Raw genomic sequence first — 17,097 nt, forward strand, 5'->3', positions numbered from 1 at the left:
GTCTACCATACACACATTCCAGTACCATTTTACCCTATCAATTTCAAAGAGGAATTAAATCCTGTATGCCCCAATATCATCCTATACAACATAACTTCCTCCCTTCTGTTCCCATTACAACACTGTCTCCGTACAGATTTATTTGTATAAATGTCTCTCCTTAAGACTTTTCAGCCCCTTGCCTCTGTTAGCAATATTTCAATTTCTCCTCTAATTAACTGCACCTTTATATCCACAATATGTTGCTTTTTTTGCCATTATATCTGCTATATCATTTAAGTAACTGGGCGGCAGGGTAGCCTAGTGGTTAGAGCATTGGACTAGTAACCGAAGCTGACAAGGTACAAATCTGTTGTTCTGCCCCTGGACAAGTCAGTTAACCCACTGTTCCTAGGTCGTAATTGAAAATAAGAATTTGATCTTAACTGATTTGCCTAGTAAAATAAATTAAACTTCTGTATGGGTAGGAATCCAACAAAACTGAATTTCAGTACCATTTTCTCTCTCTCTTTGTATACCCCAACAACAGCGTCATTACTTCTACCCATGAATCCTCTCGTTCTGATTTTCCAGATCTTAAACTACACAAAACTGATGCAGAGTCCCAACGTATTACTAGTCTTCTTGGTTGCACCTCCTCTATCTATTGCAATCCAACAATTATCACAACCATTTCCGTTGAATATAAAGATAAATTACGTTATTTTCTTCAATCAGGCTAAGATCAACATATAGTCTTGTATAAAACCACGGTAGCACATTTCCTATTGCCACAGATGGCCCTATAACAAAGGTCCCAGAGTCTATATTCATCAACCCTTTTCCCGATCTCTGGGGCTCCCTCTTTTGATATTGTTCATATTCCCAGCAGTCTTCCAATACTGCCAGCATAGTATCTACAGTGGCATTTCTCAAGAATGTACTTGTAAAGCCTCAACCAATGTAGTTTTAAAAGGCACCATTGCACATACTGCGTGCCCTCGCTTGCATCAAAGCCGAACAACAATGTAATTGCCGCTGAATCATATACAAAGCACCCATAGTCAATGGACGATCTTATCAAAGTATGATAAATATTCACTAAAGATTAGCGTTAGCGCAACGACTGGAAGTCTATGGGTATCTACTAGCATGCTAGCAGATATAGATACCCATAGACTTCCAGTTGTTGCGGTAATCCTAATTTGCATTGGCTCGCGAAACTACCTCCAGCTTCCATCATACTGAACAGAGATATAGAAATGGTATCCAAAAGTTCATCTGATGCTGGGGAAGTAGATAAAGCGCCTCATAGCTAAAATCCCCAAGTATCCCTTTGACCTTAAAGGAAAACTCCACCCAAAAACACAATTTTGGTATTTGTTTTATTTTGTCCATTGTTGATATAGTTCCAAAATATGTTGCTTGTCAGCAATCAAATTATAAAATGTTGTAACTTTCAAAATACAGAAATCATCCTTGTATGATGCATTTTGCCAATGTAAGAATCTTTGGATTAACTATCTAATGTTAGCTAAATGTGGAAATTAATAAATTATCTACATTTCTTTAAATTGACAATTCTGTGAACTGTCATTTGCAAGTTTTAAATTGACACAATACCTGTTAGCAATGGTGTCAGCTAAAGATGACGTGCATGAGCTTGCAGGCATTTGTAGTTTTGTATGATGTCTACTTTGATGCTAATTAGCATTTTCGAATCAGTAAATAGAGCCGAAATATATTGATAAACGTTTTTTATTTATTTAACTAGGCAAGTCAGTTAAGAACACGTTCTTATTTATAATGACGGCCTAGGAACAGTGGGTTAACTGCCTTGTTCAGGGGCAGAAGGACAGATGTTTACCTTGTCAACTCAGGGATTCGATCTAGCAACCTTTCGGTTACCGGCCCAACGCTCTAATCACTAGGCTACCTATTACCACAAAAGTTACCTTGTCTGAGAGAGATTTACATGGTTATCAAATGTCATGCCAGGGTAAGCCTACACGAAACATAGCCCTTAAAAAATCCCCTATGGGAAAAATGGTGGAAAAACAGCTGTTTGACTGCTAGGTTTTATGGGTATTATGACACTTCCACTGGGGCTCTATAGCCTCAAGGCTTAAAAATCCTTCTTTAACCTGTCTACTCCCCGTCATCTACACTGATTCAAGTGGATTTAACAAGTGACATCAATAAGCTTTCACTTGGTCAGTCTCATGGAATGAGCAGGTGTTCCCAATGTTTTGTACACTGTGTGCATGGGCCGTGTGCTTTTTCTGCTGGTGTATCCTAAGGTATCTTAGTATCCTAAGGTATCTCCTAGCTTTCTCCCATGTGGACCTTCAGCTGGTGCTGGCGGGAGAACCTCTTCTCTGGGGGCAGCTGTAGGAATTCGCCCATGTGGACCCTTTAATTACTCTTCAGGATGCCAGCCTCACATCAAACTGTATTTGTCACATGCGCCAAATACAAAAGGTGTAGACCTTACCGTGAAATGCTTACTTACAAGCCCTTATTAACCAACAATGTAGTTAAGAGAAATAAGAGTTACGAAAAGATGTACTAAATAAACTGTTACATTACAGCCTTATTCTAAAAATGATTACAAATATATCCCCCCCCCCCCCCCTCAGTCTATATACAATAACCCACAATGAGAAATTTACATAAGTATTCAAAACCCTTTACTCAGTACTTTGTTTAAGCACCTTTGGCAGCGATTCCATCCTTGACTCTTTTTGGGTATGACGCCACAAGCCGCGCACACCTGTATTTGGGGAGTTTCTCCCATTCTTTGCAAATCCTCTCAAGCTTTGTCAGGTTGGATGAGCAGCATCGCTGCACAGCTATTTTCAGGTCTCTCCAGAGATATTTGATTGGGTTCAAGTCCGGGCTCTGGCTGGGCCACTCAAGGACATTTAGAGACTTGTCCCGAAGCAACTCCGGCATTGTCTTGGCTGTGCTTAGGGTTGTTCTGTTGGAAGGCGAACATTCAGAGTCTGAGGTACTGAGCACTCTGGAGCAGGTTTTCATCAAGGATCTCTCTCTGTACTTTGCTCTGTTCATCTTTGCCTCGATCCTGACTAGTCTCCCAGTCCCTGCAGCTGAAAAACATCCCCACAGCATGATGCTGCTACCAACCTGATTCACCGTAAAGATGGTGCCAGATTTCCTCCAGAGGTGACACTTGGCATTCAGGCCAAAGAGTTCAATCTTGGTTTCATCAGGCCAGAGAGTCCTCTAGGTGCCTGTTGGCAAACTCCAAGCGGGCTGTCATGTGCCTTTTACAGACAGGTGTGTGTCTTTCCAAATCATGTCCAATCAATTGAATTTACCACAGGTGGACTCCAATCAAGTTGTAGAAACATCTCAATCATGATCAATGGAAACAGGATGCTCTTGAGCTCAATTTCGAGTCTCATAGCAAAGAGTCTGAATACTTATATAAATAAGGTATGTTTTTATGTTTTATTAATTTGCAAAAAATTCTACAAAACCTGTTTTCACTTTGTCATTATGGGGTATTGTGTGTAGATTTGACTTAATTTTTTTAATTTAATCAATTTTAGAATAATTCTGTAATGTAACAAAATGTGGAAAAAGGAAAGGGGGTCTGAATACTTTCCTAAGGCACTGTATACATGACTGGGAATACAGATATGCTGGTCGCAGATACATTTTTTGTTTTAATGTAAGGGGCGTGGATGAGAACCAGTCAGTATCTTGTGTGACCACCGTTTGCCTCATGCAGCGTGACATCTCCTTCGCATAGAGTTGATCAGGCTGTTGATTATGGCCTGTGGAATGTTGTCCCACTCCTCTTCAATGGCTGTGTGAAGTTGCTGGATATTGGGGGGAAATTAATTCTTATAAGGTATATGTTTTTTTATTTGTAATAAATTAGCAAACATTTCTAAACACCTGTTTTCTCGTAGTCATTATGGGGAATTGGGTGTAGATTGATGAGAATATATATTTTTAATCAATTTTAGAATAAGGCTGTAACGTAACAAAATGTGGAAAAAGAGAAGGGGTCTGAATACTTTTCAAATGCACTGTATGTACGGTCACTGTGGAGACAAGGTCATCGATGCACTTATTGATGAAGCCGGTGACTGAGGTGGTATACTCCTCAATGCCATCGGATGAATCCCAGAACATTTTCCAGTCCTGTAGCCTAGCATCATCTGACCACTTCCGTATTGAGCGAGTCACTGGTACTTCCTGCTTTAGATTTTCTTGTAAGCCGGAACCAGGAGGATAGAATTATGGTCAAATTTTCTAAATGGAAGGCAAGAGAGAGCTTTGTACGTGTCTCTGTGTGTGGAGTAAAGGTGGTCTATAGTTTGTTTTCATCTGGTTGCACATGTGACATGCTGGTAGAAATGAGGTAAAACGGATTTCAGTTTGCCTGCATTCAAGTCCCCGGCCACTAGGAGCGCCTCCCCTGGATGAGCATTTTCTTGTTACCTTATGGCCTTATTCAGCTAGTTGAGTGCGGTCTTAGTGCCAGCATCAGTATAGATAAACTCTTGGTAAATAGTGTGGTTTACAGCTTATCATTAGGTACTTTACCTCTGGCGAGCAAAACCTCAAAACTTCTTTAATATTAATATTAGATTTCGCACACCAACTGTAATTGGGATCCTGAGTGGCGCAGTGGTCTAAGGCACTGCATCTCAGTGCAAGAGGAGTCATATGCAAAAACATCTCAGACAGAGTTCAGTGTGTCAAATTGGAAGGTCTGTTGTCTGGACCTCTGGCAGTCTCTATGGGGGTGCCACAGGGTTCAATTCTCGGGCCGACTCTTTTCTCTGTATACATCAATGATGTTGCTCTTGTTGCTGGTGATTCTCTGATCCACCTCTACGCAGACACCATTCTGTATACTTCTGTGCCTTCTTTGGACACTGTGTTAACTAACCTCCAGACAAGCTTCAATGCCATACAACTCTCCTTCCGTGGCCTCCAACTGCTCTTAAATGCAAGTAAAACTAAATGCATGCTCTTCAACCGATCGCTGCCCACACCTGCCCGCCCATCTAGCATCACTACTCTGGACGGTTCTGACTTAAAATGTCTGGTTAGACTGTAAACTCTCCTTCCAGACTCACATTAAGCATCTCCAATCCAAAATTAAATCTAGAATCGGCTTCCTATTTCACAACAAAGCATCCTTCACTCATGCTGCCAAACATACCCTCGTAAAACTGACTATACTACCGATCCTTGACTTCGGCGATGTCATTTACAAAAAGCCTCCAACACTCTACTCAGCAAATTGAATGCAGTCTATCACAGTGCCGTCCGTTTTGTCACCAAAGCCCCATATACTACCCACCACTGCGACCTGTATGCTCTCCTTGGCTGGCCCTCGCTTCCTATTCATTGCCAAACCCACTGACTCCAGGTCATCTATAAGTCTTTGCTAGGTAAAGCCCTGCCTTATCTCAGCTCACTGGTCACCATAGCAGCAACCACCCGTAGCACGCACTCCAGCAGGTATATTTCACTGGTCACCCCCAAAGCCAATTCCTCCTTTGGCCGCCTTTCCTTACAGTTCTCTGCTGCCAATGACTAGAATGAATTGCAAAAATCACTGAAGCTGGAGACTCTTATCTCCCTCACTAACTTTAAGCATCAGCTGTCAGAGTAGCTTACAGGTCATTGCACCTGTACATAGCCCATCTGTGTTTAATTGCTAAATTGTAATTATTTCGCGACTATGGCCTATTTATTGCCTTACCTCCCTAATCTTACCTCATTTGCACACACTGTATATAGACTTTTCTTTTGTGTTATTGACTGTATGTTTGTTTATTCCATGTGTAACTCTGTGTTGTTGTTTGTGTCGCACTGCTTGGCTTTATCTTGGCCAAGTCGCAGTTGTAAATGAGAACTTGCTCTCAACTGTCCTACCTGGTTAAATATGGCATAGATATTCGAATTATATTATACAAATATTATATGTTCGCGTTTTATTACTGTCTAGGCGACTTGTTCTTTTAAACGTTTATTTGTATTTTTTAAATGATATTCACTTATGATTTATTAGCAGGGATGAAGACACAACCGGCAATGTTTTGCTTTTCAATAAACCTGTCATGTTGGTATAAGAACATCATTCTAGTTTATTTTATTACAACTTTAGAGGCAAATGTATATTCTGTTCAGAATAATTAAAATCATGTCAATGTGATTGAGGTCCATGGGTGGACGCCCTAATGTGTTACGCACCCAATGCACATGTCCGATAAATTAAAATCTTGCTGGTCACGTTGTCCGGCGCCAAAAGGAAACCCTGGACCAGAGTACACACCAGAGGTGGGACCAAGTCACTATTATTCGAGGCACAAACAAGTCTCAAATCACAAAGTAGAACAGGTCGAGTCAAGTCCAAGTTGTGCTTTCTAAGAGCAAGTCAAGGCGAGTCACAAGTTATTTCAAGTCAAGTCACGTTTATGAAACATAAATACGTTTTAAAATACACCAAATAGCATACACTGAACAAAATATATAAACGCAACATGTAAAGTGTTAGCCCCACGTTTCATGAGCTGAAATAAAAGATCCCAGAAATCGTCTATACACACAAAAAGGTAATTTCTCAAATGTTGTGCACAAATTGATTTAGATCCCTGTTAATGAGCATTTCTCAATTGCCAAGATGATCTAGCCACTGGACAGGTGTGGAATATCAATAAGCTGGTTAAACAGCTTGATCATTACACAGGTGCACCTTGTGCTGAGGAAAATTAAAGGCCACTCTAAAACGAACCGGGCTAGCAACCGCAGACGACGTGTATGGTGTCATGTGGGCGAGCTGTTTGCTGATGTCAACGTTGTGAACTGAGTGCCCCATTGTGGCGGTGGGGTTATGGTTCTTGCATTCCTAAGCTACGGACAATGAACACAATTGCATTTTAATCTAGGGCAATTTTAATACACAGAGATACCATGACGAGATCCTGAGGCCCATTGTCGTGCCATTCATCGCAAGGATCTGGACACAATGACTGGAAGCTGAAAATGTCCCAGTTCTTCCATGGCCTACATACTCACCAGACATGTCATCCACTGAACATGTTTGGGATGCTCTGGATCGAAGTGTACGATAGCGTGTTCCAGTTCCTGGCGACATCCAGCATCTTCTCACAGCCTTTGAAGAGGAGTGGGACAACATTCCACAGGCCACAATTCACAGCCTGATCAACTCTATGTGAAGGAGATGTGACTCACTGCATGAGGTAAATGGTGGTCACACCAGATACTGACTGGTTCTCATCCATTCCCCTACTTTAATTATTATTTTCTATAGGTATTTGCGACGAACAGATGCATCTCTGTATTCACAGTCATGTGTGTGTGTGTATATATATATATATGAATTTGTTCTGAACTGACTTGTCTAGTTATTTATATTATATATATATATTTTAAGGAACTTACTCTTGAAAGTTGCAATGGTAGATCTCACGAAGGTGCAATTTCGAGATTGGGTAGTGCCTCATAAGTTCCTCTTGTCATGTTAGTCATTGCATATCTTAGAGCTATTTATAATTTGTCAGAAATGTCCAGATCAACTAGTCCATGTCAGCTAATGTTTTTTTAATGTTTTTTTTTTGTTTGCCCAATCAGCTCCCGTTTAGCCCAATCAGCTCCCGTTTAGCCCAATCAGCTCCCGTTTAGCCCAATCAAAGCTCTTCTGTCCTGGTACCCCTGAAGCTAGGACAGCAGTTTCCCTGCTCAACTTCCAAAAACATCTGCAACCGTGCCTCTTCAAAGAATATCTTACTTTTTTTAAAACTTTGGGTACTAGCACCGACTTTGCAGAAAACTACGAACTACTTTGAGGGAAACTGTAATTGTTACGACTGTGATATGTGGTTCTCACCCAGCCATTTTAAGATGTAAATTGCTCTGGATTGGAGCTTCTGCTAAATTACTAAAACGTAAATGCAATGTCTCAACAAAAAAATCTGCATGAACTTCATAAACGGCATTCATTCTCTCAATAAAAGTTTCTTGGGAAAAAATGTCAATAGTTGAATGGAAGTAATGAAACCGGCATTTGTGAATATATAGCCTATACAGTACAAACAAAATATGTAACAGACTTTAGGCTTATATATGCGTTATACAGTGCCTTCAGAAAGTATTCATGGCCCTTGACTTATTCCACATTTTCTAACAGCCAGAGTTCAAAATGGATTTAAAAATAATTCCCCTGACCCATCTACACACAATACCTCATAATAACCAAAGTGAAAACATGTTTAGACATTTTAGCAAATTTATTGAAAGTGACATACATAAATATCTAATTTACATAAGCATTCACACCTGTGAGAGAAATTACAATTGTTCTAAATGCTGTTATTGCATCAAATGGTTGTTTCATGCAACAGAATATTGTTGCAACACTCATCTGTGTGTGTTCCACTGAGAATGGGCCTCTGGAGGCTTAATGTTGACAGATTTACGATGCCTTGGGCCACATTCCATTCATGTGAGGGAGATTGCTCCGGTTTGACTGGAAGACACCAGGGAGAGATGGCTCAGGGCCAGACCTTGGTTTCTACACAATGAGAACATTCTTTACAGCAGATACTGTCTGATGTGAGTTAGTGTCTTTCATACAAATCTTAAACATTGTGACCCATTCTATACATCTGTTTGTCATGAACATTCAGAAGGATGTACTTTGCTATAAAAAAAGTTGTATTCTTTGTCTCTGGGCTCTCAACGAATCATCTGAGGGTGATTCGTCGACCAGCCATCATTATCGTAGAGCACTCAATCAATTCACTTTGTATGTGTGTGTTGTATTCACCTGCTCCCTTAAGTGAATAAAGATTTAGTTTAAGTATAACTCTGACTTGTGTGATAAGTTTACTATCAAATGAGGAGAGACAAAGAAATTAACCACCACACACTCCTGAGTCAATACTTTGTAGAAGCACCTTTGGCAGCGATTACAGCTGTGACTCCCAAAGAGCTTTCCACACCTGGATTGTGCAACATTTGCCCATTATTCTTTAAAACGATTCTTCAAGCTCTGTCAAATTGGTTGTTGATCATTGCAGGACAACCATTTAAGTAGATTTAAGTCAAAACTAACTCGGCCACTCAGGAACATTCAATGTCATTTTGGTAAGCCAGTATATTAGTTATTGTCCTGCTGAAAGGTGAAATTGTGTCTGTTAGAAAGCAGACTGAACCGGGTTTTTCCTTTAGGATTTTGCCTGTGCTTAGCTCTATTCTGTTTCTTTTTATCCTGAAAAACTCTTTTCAGATGACAAGCTTACACCTAACATGATGCAGCCACCACCATGTTTGAAAATATAAAAAGTTGTAATCAGTGATGTGTTTGCCACAAACATAACACTTTAATCAAGACAAAGTTAATTTCTTTGCCACATGTTTTTCTGTTTTAGTGTCTTATTGCAAACAGGATGCATGTTTCGGAATATTTGTATTCTGTACAGGCTTCTTTCTCAATCACTCTGTCAATCAGGTTAGTATTGTGGAGTAACTACAAGGTTGATCCATCCTTAGTTCTTCCAGCACAGCCATTGAACTTTGTTTTAAAGACACCACTGGCCTCATAGTGAAATCCATGAACGGTTTCCTTCCTCTCCGGCAACAGAGTTAGGAAGGACATCGGTATCTTTGTAGTGACTGGGTGTATTCATACACCATCCAAAGTGTATGAACTTCACCATGCTCAAAGGGATATTCCATGTCTGTTTTTTAATGTTTACCGATCTACCATTGGAAAATCTCCTTGGTGTTTGAAATTCACTGCTTGACTGAGGAACTTTACAGATAGAAAATTGTATGTGTGGGGAACAGAGATGAGCAGTCATTCAAAAATCATGTTAAACACTATTATTGCACATAGAGTGAGTCTATGCAACTCGTGAATTGTTAAACACATTATTTTGGCTTGCCATAACAAAGGGGTTGAATACTTCAGACATTCCAGCTTATCATTTTTTATTAATTTGTAAAAAGGCAATCTCAATTTCATCAATTTGAAATTAAGGCTGTAAGAATTAAATGTAGAGAAAGTCGAGGGATGTGAATACATTCTGAAGGCACTGTATATCACACAATGTCTGGATGCAATATTCTACCCAGGAATATCCAACACTGAAATCTGTTACTCTCATTATTCCAAATGCATCTGTGAATCTTTTCAGCTGACAACAATAAAAATGTATCTTTGACTTTAATGCAGGGTTTGATCTAAACGTCAGAAGCAATCGAGCAGAAAGGTTACTTTTCTATATTATACAGCGGGATGTGTTTTCTGCTGGTGTGTCCTGAGGTAGCTCCTTTCTGAGAACGTCTTCCCGCAAAGCATACTAGTGAATGGCCTCTCTCCCTTGTGGACCTTCAGGTGCATCTTCAGGTTGCCAGCCAGGGCAAAGCGCATGTGACACTGGGTACAGCTAAAGGGTTTCTCCCCAGTGTGGACCCTCTGGTGCCTCTTCAGGTCACCAGCCTGGGAGAACCTCTTCTCACACTGGGGGCAGCTAAATGGTTTCTCCCCTGTGTGGACCCTCTGGTGCCTCTTCAAGTGGTCCTGGCGGGAGAATCTCTTCTCACACTGGGTACAGCTGAAGGGATTCTCCCCTGTGTGGACCCTCTGGTGGATCTCCATCTTCTGGAGGCAGCTAAAGCCTTTGTTACAGAACATGCAGAGGAACCGTTTCTCTTTACTATTGCTTGACATTGCTCCCCCTCCCCGACACTCGTCTCTAGCCCCGTCGTCAGAGTTAAATACCTGATCGAAAAAGATGCTGCCATGTGAATCATAAGGTGCCATCGACGGGGATACTGGGTCGCAATCTCTGACCGCGTGTAAAGGGGAGTGGGTCGCGACATTTAGATTTGTCTCTAACCTATCCCTGCAGTCTAAGTCACTGGTGTTGCTCTGCGAGTATCTTTCCCATAAATGAGTATTGTCTGCATTACATGTCAGAGGAGAGTCACCTTCCATTTTCACAGTCACCTCATCTATCGCTATAACCTCCCTTTTCTTATCTATGCACCCTTCAGAGTATACACTACTACTGTACTGGTTCCAGTCCCCTCTAGACAGATCAGTCTGTGTCTCTAATACCAAGGGCATGATGCCAGGGTCCATCGCTGTAGTATAAGAACGAGACAGATCATTGCCAGTCTCTAACGCATCACCCGAGTCCTCATGGGAATGAACCGTCCTTAGGCTTGTGTTTCCATAAAGTAAATACTTTGAGTCAGGAGCAGGAGAACAACCAGGTCTCCCCAACAACAGTCTCTCTGGGTCTGATCCGTGGTCAGATCCTGTGTGTAAGAGCCTGTGTGTCTCGGTGTCTGTCTCTGACTTGAGGACGGCGTTCAGCGTTCCACTGACCTCCGTGATGCTGGGTCGGGTCCTGTGCTGGGGCATGGTGGTGAGGTCCTCCACGGCCACAGGGGGCACCACTCCAGCCGCTGCTTCAGTCTGGATGTCTCTGCTGTGTGTTGGGTCCTCTCCTTCAGTCCTCTCCTGCTTGACCAGAGACGATCCTCCAGGACCTGCAGCCTCTGCATCTGCAGACTGACAAGAAGAGAGGAGTTGATTATCGGTAAAAGGGCCAGCCCCAAGTGGTGAGGGTAGGCAACTGCTCCGCCACGCTGACTCAAAACCGGGGCCCATCAGTAGGGCTCTACACTGACCTTTTTTACAAGGAGCACGTGTGAGCCGAAGATTAAAAATGTAGGAGCACAATGAAAAATATTTGCGGTAACAAGCAGTTTTCTTCATAGTAATGGCGCAAGCACTTGTTGTCCGGGACAAGTAAAAAAACAAGTCGTCGGACAAGAAAAATAGAGGAGTTGTCATGATCGACAAGTAAAAATAATCACACAAAAAATCACAATATCAAACAATTACTCTGATCAGAATTGGATCAGAGGCCAACATCAGAATAATATTAATATTTTCCATGTACATATTGAAAAAGCCTACATTTCAAAAGTGTAGGTGACATGAATGCTGGCGACAGCCTCATGTCCAAACCGATGCCGACATGAGGCGCCAGAAAATGTAGCCGTTCTAACGGACAACAGTAATTTGGTCTATTCCAGGTGATGTCGATACTCCTGGGTCTATTCCAGGTGATGTCGATACTCCTGGGTCTATTCCAGGTGCTGTTGGCTGTGCCTTTGTACTACATGGATGTTGGCCTCCCCAAACTACAACTCATACTCCCTTTATTTATTGGCTTCCTGGTAAGATCCTAATTTGATAAAGCCATAAATAGTTTTGTTTCTGTCACAGGATGTGGCTGAGGGGAGGACGGCTCATAATAATGGCTGGAATGGAGCGAATGGAATTGCATCAAATACATAATTCGAGTAAACTAATGGACAACAATACTTCTACTCACAGCTATTTCGCTCACATACAAGTTACCTGTAGTTAAATAATTATACATATATATTCTTAATTTCCCCTTTCTTCAAGTGCTACATTTTCCCCCACAGCAGCCAATCCACCATTCATTCTGATCTTAACCCCAACCCTCCGCTATCCACAGATGAACGCATCTTTCCCAGCATCATGCATTTCTATTTCCTTTTGCAATACATCCCTCCATTTTACTATGATGTCTTACGAGGGTCCTGAACCTTAACTATTTCTAACATTTCTACTGATAATTCCCGAAAAATAAATACCTTACCCAACCGTATAATGATATTTCCCCATTGACTGATTGTGTTTTTTCCAGATGCCGCAACAACATTCTGCAGGTCCAGCTGAACCCTGATATTATGACACAACGACCATTCCTGGACCTGACTCCAAAAGCAAATCACTGATGAACAGTACCATAAAATGTTGTAGTATTGGTTCCGTTCCCTCGTGGCAGAGTCTGCACAAGGCTGACTGTTCAATGCCCCATATTTAACATTCTTTTTGTAGCAGGTATTTTATATAATAGCTTAAATTGACGTGTCAATTGTTGTACTACATGTCACTTCATAGACCCGATGCCAAGGTGTTGGGACATCAAAAACCTGTTCCCAACTGACCTAAATTTGATACAAACCTTTTGACTTTAAGTGAAACAAACATTTTTCGATTTACACTAATCATTTGAAGTAATTCATGATTCTTAATAGGTGTCAGACAGGCTAACTCTTTAAGTAACGGCATCTTCAAATTTGTGGCAGAGCGATGAGTTGGTTTTAATTTTGTATTGAGCATACACCTCCATACACCGTTAATTGCTTGAGTGACAATTTTACCGTTCTTGTTTACAATGTACTTCATAAATATTATACCCTTTGTAAAATTTTAACCAAGAAAATAGTTTATTATCTCTATCAATCCATTGGAGTTTAGCTATATTATTTGCTGCAATATTAGATCTGCCTTTTCTGGAGGATGCCATTTTAATTGTAGCCAACTCATTTAAAAAGGAGGATACTTTAAACAGGGATCTATTGTCAATCCATCGAAAATGTATGGTTTTAATCTACAAAAAGGCAAAGAGCCCACTCTTAAACATATGTTGGGCCTCTCTTAGTTAGTACCTTGCTAGAAAACCAGTTTGGATTTAGATAAAATGTTGGTACAATGGAGGCTTTAAGAGAGGATTAGTGCCTTCATATTTAATAGTTTTAACCCTCCAAACTCATGTTCGTTATATAAATATACTTGTTAATCTGGTTTGCCATTCCAAATAAAGTTAAATGTTTTTTCCCTCGCATTATTTGAAAAAGGATTATCCTGGAGACGGTAAAGCCATGAATAAATAAATATGTAAACTGCGATATCACTAGAGAATTAATCAGGGTAATCTTCCTGTAAAACGGTTTCAAGATTCAATCTATTTTGCTAAGTTTTCGATCAAAGTTAATAGTTGCAAGATAGCTCAACTTTTCTAGGATATGTACACCAAGCACATCGACTTCACCATTCGGCCATCTAATTAGGAGACCACATGGCAATTTAATGTTTGTATCTTTTAGAGACTCAATCCGTAACATAGTTGCGTTTTAGTCCAGAGAAACTGGAGAAATTAAAATAGCCACTGCTAAATAGTTAATTCATTGGTTACCCGAATTATCTGCACTAACCCTATATTGCACTGACTAGGCCACCATTTCACAAACTAGGGGTCATGAATTGAAAATGGGGTCGCGAGATAAACTATGAAATAAAATACGCTTGGTTCATAGAACCCGGGTTACGTCAGTAACCTTTGGTAGCCGCTAGATGCGGTTGTAATAAACAGACGGTTTCTGTTTTCGTCCTACAAATGAAATGTTGCTCTATCGTTTGAACGGTTTAAGCTACAAAATATTATGACCCCCCCATCCCCGAAAGATAAGACTCAGGAACACATGTGTGTCTCCCTCTACAATGCCCACAAGCTTCAATATAACATAGTGGACTAGACCAGTCAGACTGGGGAAGAAAGAACATCATCAATGATGATGTTCTTTTCTACACAGAAGATCATACAAAATTGCCTGATTTTCTGAACATCCCAATACCTTTCTGATCCCTTATTGATGTCACTTGTTCAGGTATCATGGCTTTCACCTGGATTCACATGGTCAGTCTGTTATGGAAAGAGCAGGTGTTCTTAATGTTTTGTACACTCAGTGTAAACACACACACCGAAAACACAAAACATTTTACACTCAAAATATGCAGCTGTTACTCTGTTCTTTATTTTACTCCTACTATTATCTATCCTGATGCCTAGTCAATTTACCCTGCCTTCACATACATATCTAATACCTCATACACTGACCTGGAACTGGTACTCCCTGTATATAGCTCCACTCTTGTATTTTATTCCTTGTGTTCTTATTTTTTTTGTTATTATTATAATTTTATTTTTTATAATATATATATATATATAAATATATATATTTTTTTACTCTTCATCGTTGGGAAGGGCTCGTAAGCCCAAATATAATTTGGATTTGACTTTGTGAATCAGGCACCAGTAGAAATCCGCTTTTTCAAGCTGAAAGATGACTGCCAGAGCTTACCCGTGATGTTGCACAACGGCGTAAGTCAATAAGTCATCATTTTAGTCAAAGTATGATATATTTGGGCTTGAAGTGACAAATCCGAATGTGTGACTTTGGATGTTTCCGTCAGTCTTACGTGTCTTTTCCTATGAGATGAGGTGCCAATTCGGGCCACATTTGATGTACTATAATTTTTGATGTAACACTGATACTAACCTCTATCAAAATAACATGCTGGGTTGAGGTTCCATTCCCCTCATCAACAGTGATTGGTTGGTCATCTCTCCACGCATTGGGTCCCGCTGGCTTCACAAAGCTCCTGTGTCCTCCAGCAAGATGTCCTGAGAGAGTGATTGGGGGAAAAGTGGTGGTTAAGGCAGGTACTGTCAATGCTCAACGCAATATTGTACACTATTGACAGTTTACAATTGGCAAGGTAACACTTCTCATAACTTCTTGATATATTATTTATTGATTGATTATGTTCCATGCATCACATTATTTTAATTGAGTATGAAAATAAGAAATTAAGTAAATAAAGAATCTGGTTAGAGCATGATACTTAATGGCAGTGTCCGAAATCTGGCTTGCCTAATACTTACTGCATACTGTGTAATAATCGTATTACATACTATTTAGAACCTACTGGTTAGCAAAAAATAATACAGTAAGCAACAAATGCCAACACACTAGGCTAATCCATTGTCTTACATTAGATAGTGTGTCGATTCTGCCTGCACCCCGTTAAGGGACGACGCCACGTGACGTGAGACAGTGGGGCTCAATGTGCTTTCAAGACTGGGAACTCGGAAATAATCGAGGTCAAATAATGACATCAGTGATCTTCAGGTAGGGAAGTCGGAGCTCTAGAAAGTTGCCCGATTTTCCGAATTGCAATTTCCAGTCAATTTTCCGAGTTCCCAGTTGTCTTGAATACCGATAAGTCTGAGATGTTCTGAATCGTTATGAACTCAGCAAAATACTGATAATGCGTCATCTAATTTTCGATGTTTCCCGCCATTCGTTCATTTGGTAACTCATCCCTGTTGTCAAACTCATCAGCTGTTGTCAAACACAAGTGAGTCTTACTCGAAAGTGAGCATTGACTTCTACTAGATGAAAAGCCGACATGACTATAACATTCTAGCATTCAAAGCATACTCAATTTTTAGAAAATTCACATACCTAAAATACCTACAATTTAGAACACTAATATAGGTATTTGGACAAGGCAATTATGTCTTCGTGCAATAATACTTTTCTTAATTGACCTGCCTGGTAAATAACAAAAATGGTGCAAGATGGCTGTCAGGGCATTATATAGCATACTATCCAAAAACGGACCAAGTTCAAAATCTGGTCAACACATCTGAACACGAGCAGAGGGGAACAGGGCGACAGGCCGCACAGCCTCGCCATTCAGCAAAATGTACCTCTTGCCATTCCTCTGTATCGGTCGAGGATCTTGACACTATTGGGACGACTCGCGAGGACGCGCTCCCGTGATACCTTCAGTTCCAGTAGCTGTAGTTTCCTCCGCAAAGCCCTGTTTTCTTTCTGGCTTTGAGTTATTTCCAAACGAAACACTGCATAGTCGTCGTCTACGAGTTTACAGATCTCTGCCACAGCTGCATTCGCTAGAGCCTCCATAACGGAGGCTATTTGAGTGTGAAAAACCCTACCGTCACAGTTAGCCATTGTTAGCTAACACGAATTAAACCCAACCTGAGGTAAGTATGTGATGCTATGCAGTTAAATTAACGATGGTCCAGTGTGTTATTAAACGTCTAAATGACAATAACCTTAACGTGGAAATTGTTATTGGTCACTTCCGTTTGTTTGGCGTCATAGCTCAAAGGGTGCGGTTAAATGAAAAAGTGATGCGCGCTGTTCTGTGAATTACGGTTTCGGCTTATTACGCAACACGTCAAATCTCCTATGATCAGTGTCTTTCAAGCCGAGAGGAGAAAATTACAATGAATACATTTATTCCATCTACATTACCTCAATAAGTTAAATATTCAATTGTCCTTGTTCTAGCCTAGGTTTACTGTCTCTCTAAAATGTGTTATTTACACAACAAGC

The 17,097-nt window shown here is 40.6% G+C and overlaps 1 protein-coding gene across 1 annotated transcript; it reads right to left on the bottom strand.

The window, feature by feature from the left end:
• Positions 1-7,613: 7,613 nt before the first annotated feature.
• LOC109894757 (gastrula zinc finger protein 5-1-like) lies at positions 7,614-16,905 on the bottom strand. Its single transcript, XM_031828183.1, has 3 exons — positions 16,446-16,905; positions 15,229-15,353; positions 7,614-11,575 (listed from the first exon to the last, which is right to left on the bottom strand). Exons 1-3 carry the CDS (start codon positions 16,708-16,710, stop codon positions 10,280-10,282), a joined length of 1,686 nt encoding a protein of 561 aa, XP_031684043.1. The 5' UTR covers positions 16,711-16,905; the 3' UTR covers positions 7,614-10,279.
• Between the last annotated feature and the right edge of the window lie 192 nt (positions 16,906-17,097).

The sequence above is a fragment of the Oncorhynchus kisutch genome, linkage group LG7 (genome assembly GCF_002021735.2).
Source record: "Oncorhynchus kisutch isolate 150728-3 linkage group LG7, Okis_V2, whole genome shotgun sequence".
Classification (NCBI taxonomy): Eukaryota; Metazoa; Chordata; class Actinopteri; order Salmoniformes; family Salmonidae; genus Oncorhynchus; species Oncorhynchus kisutch.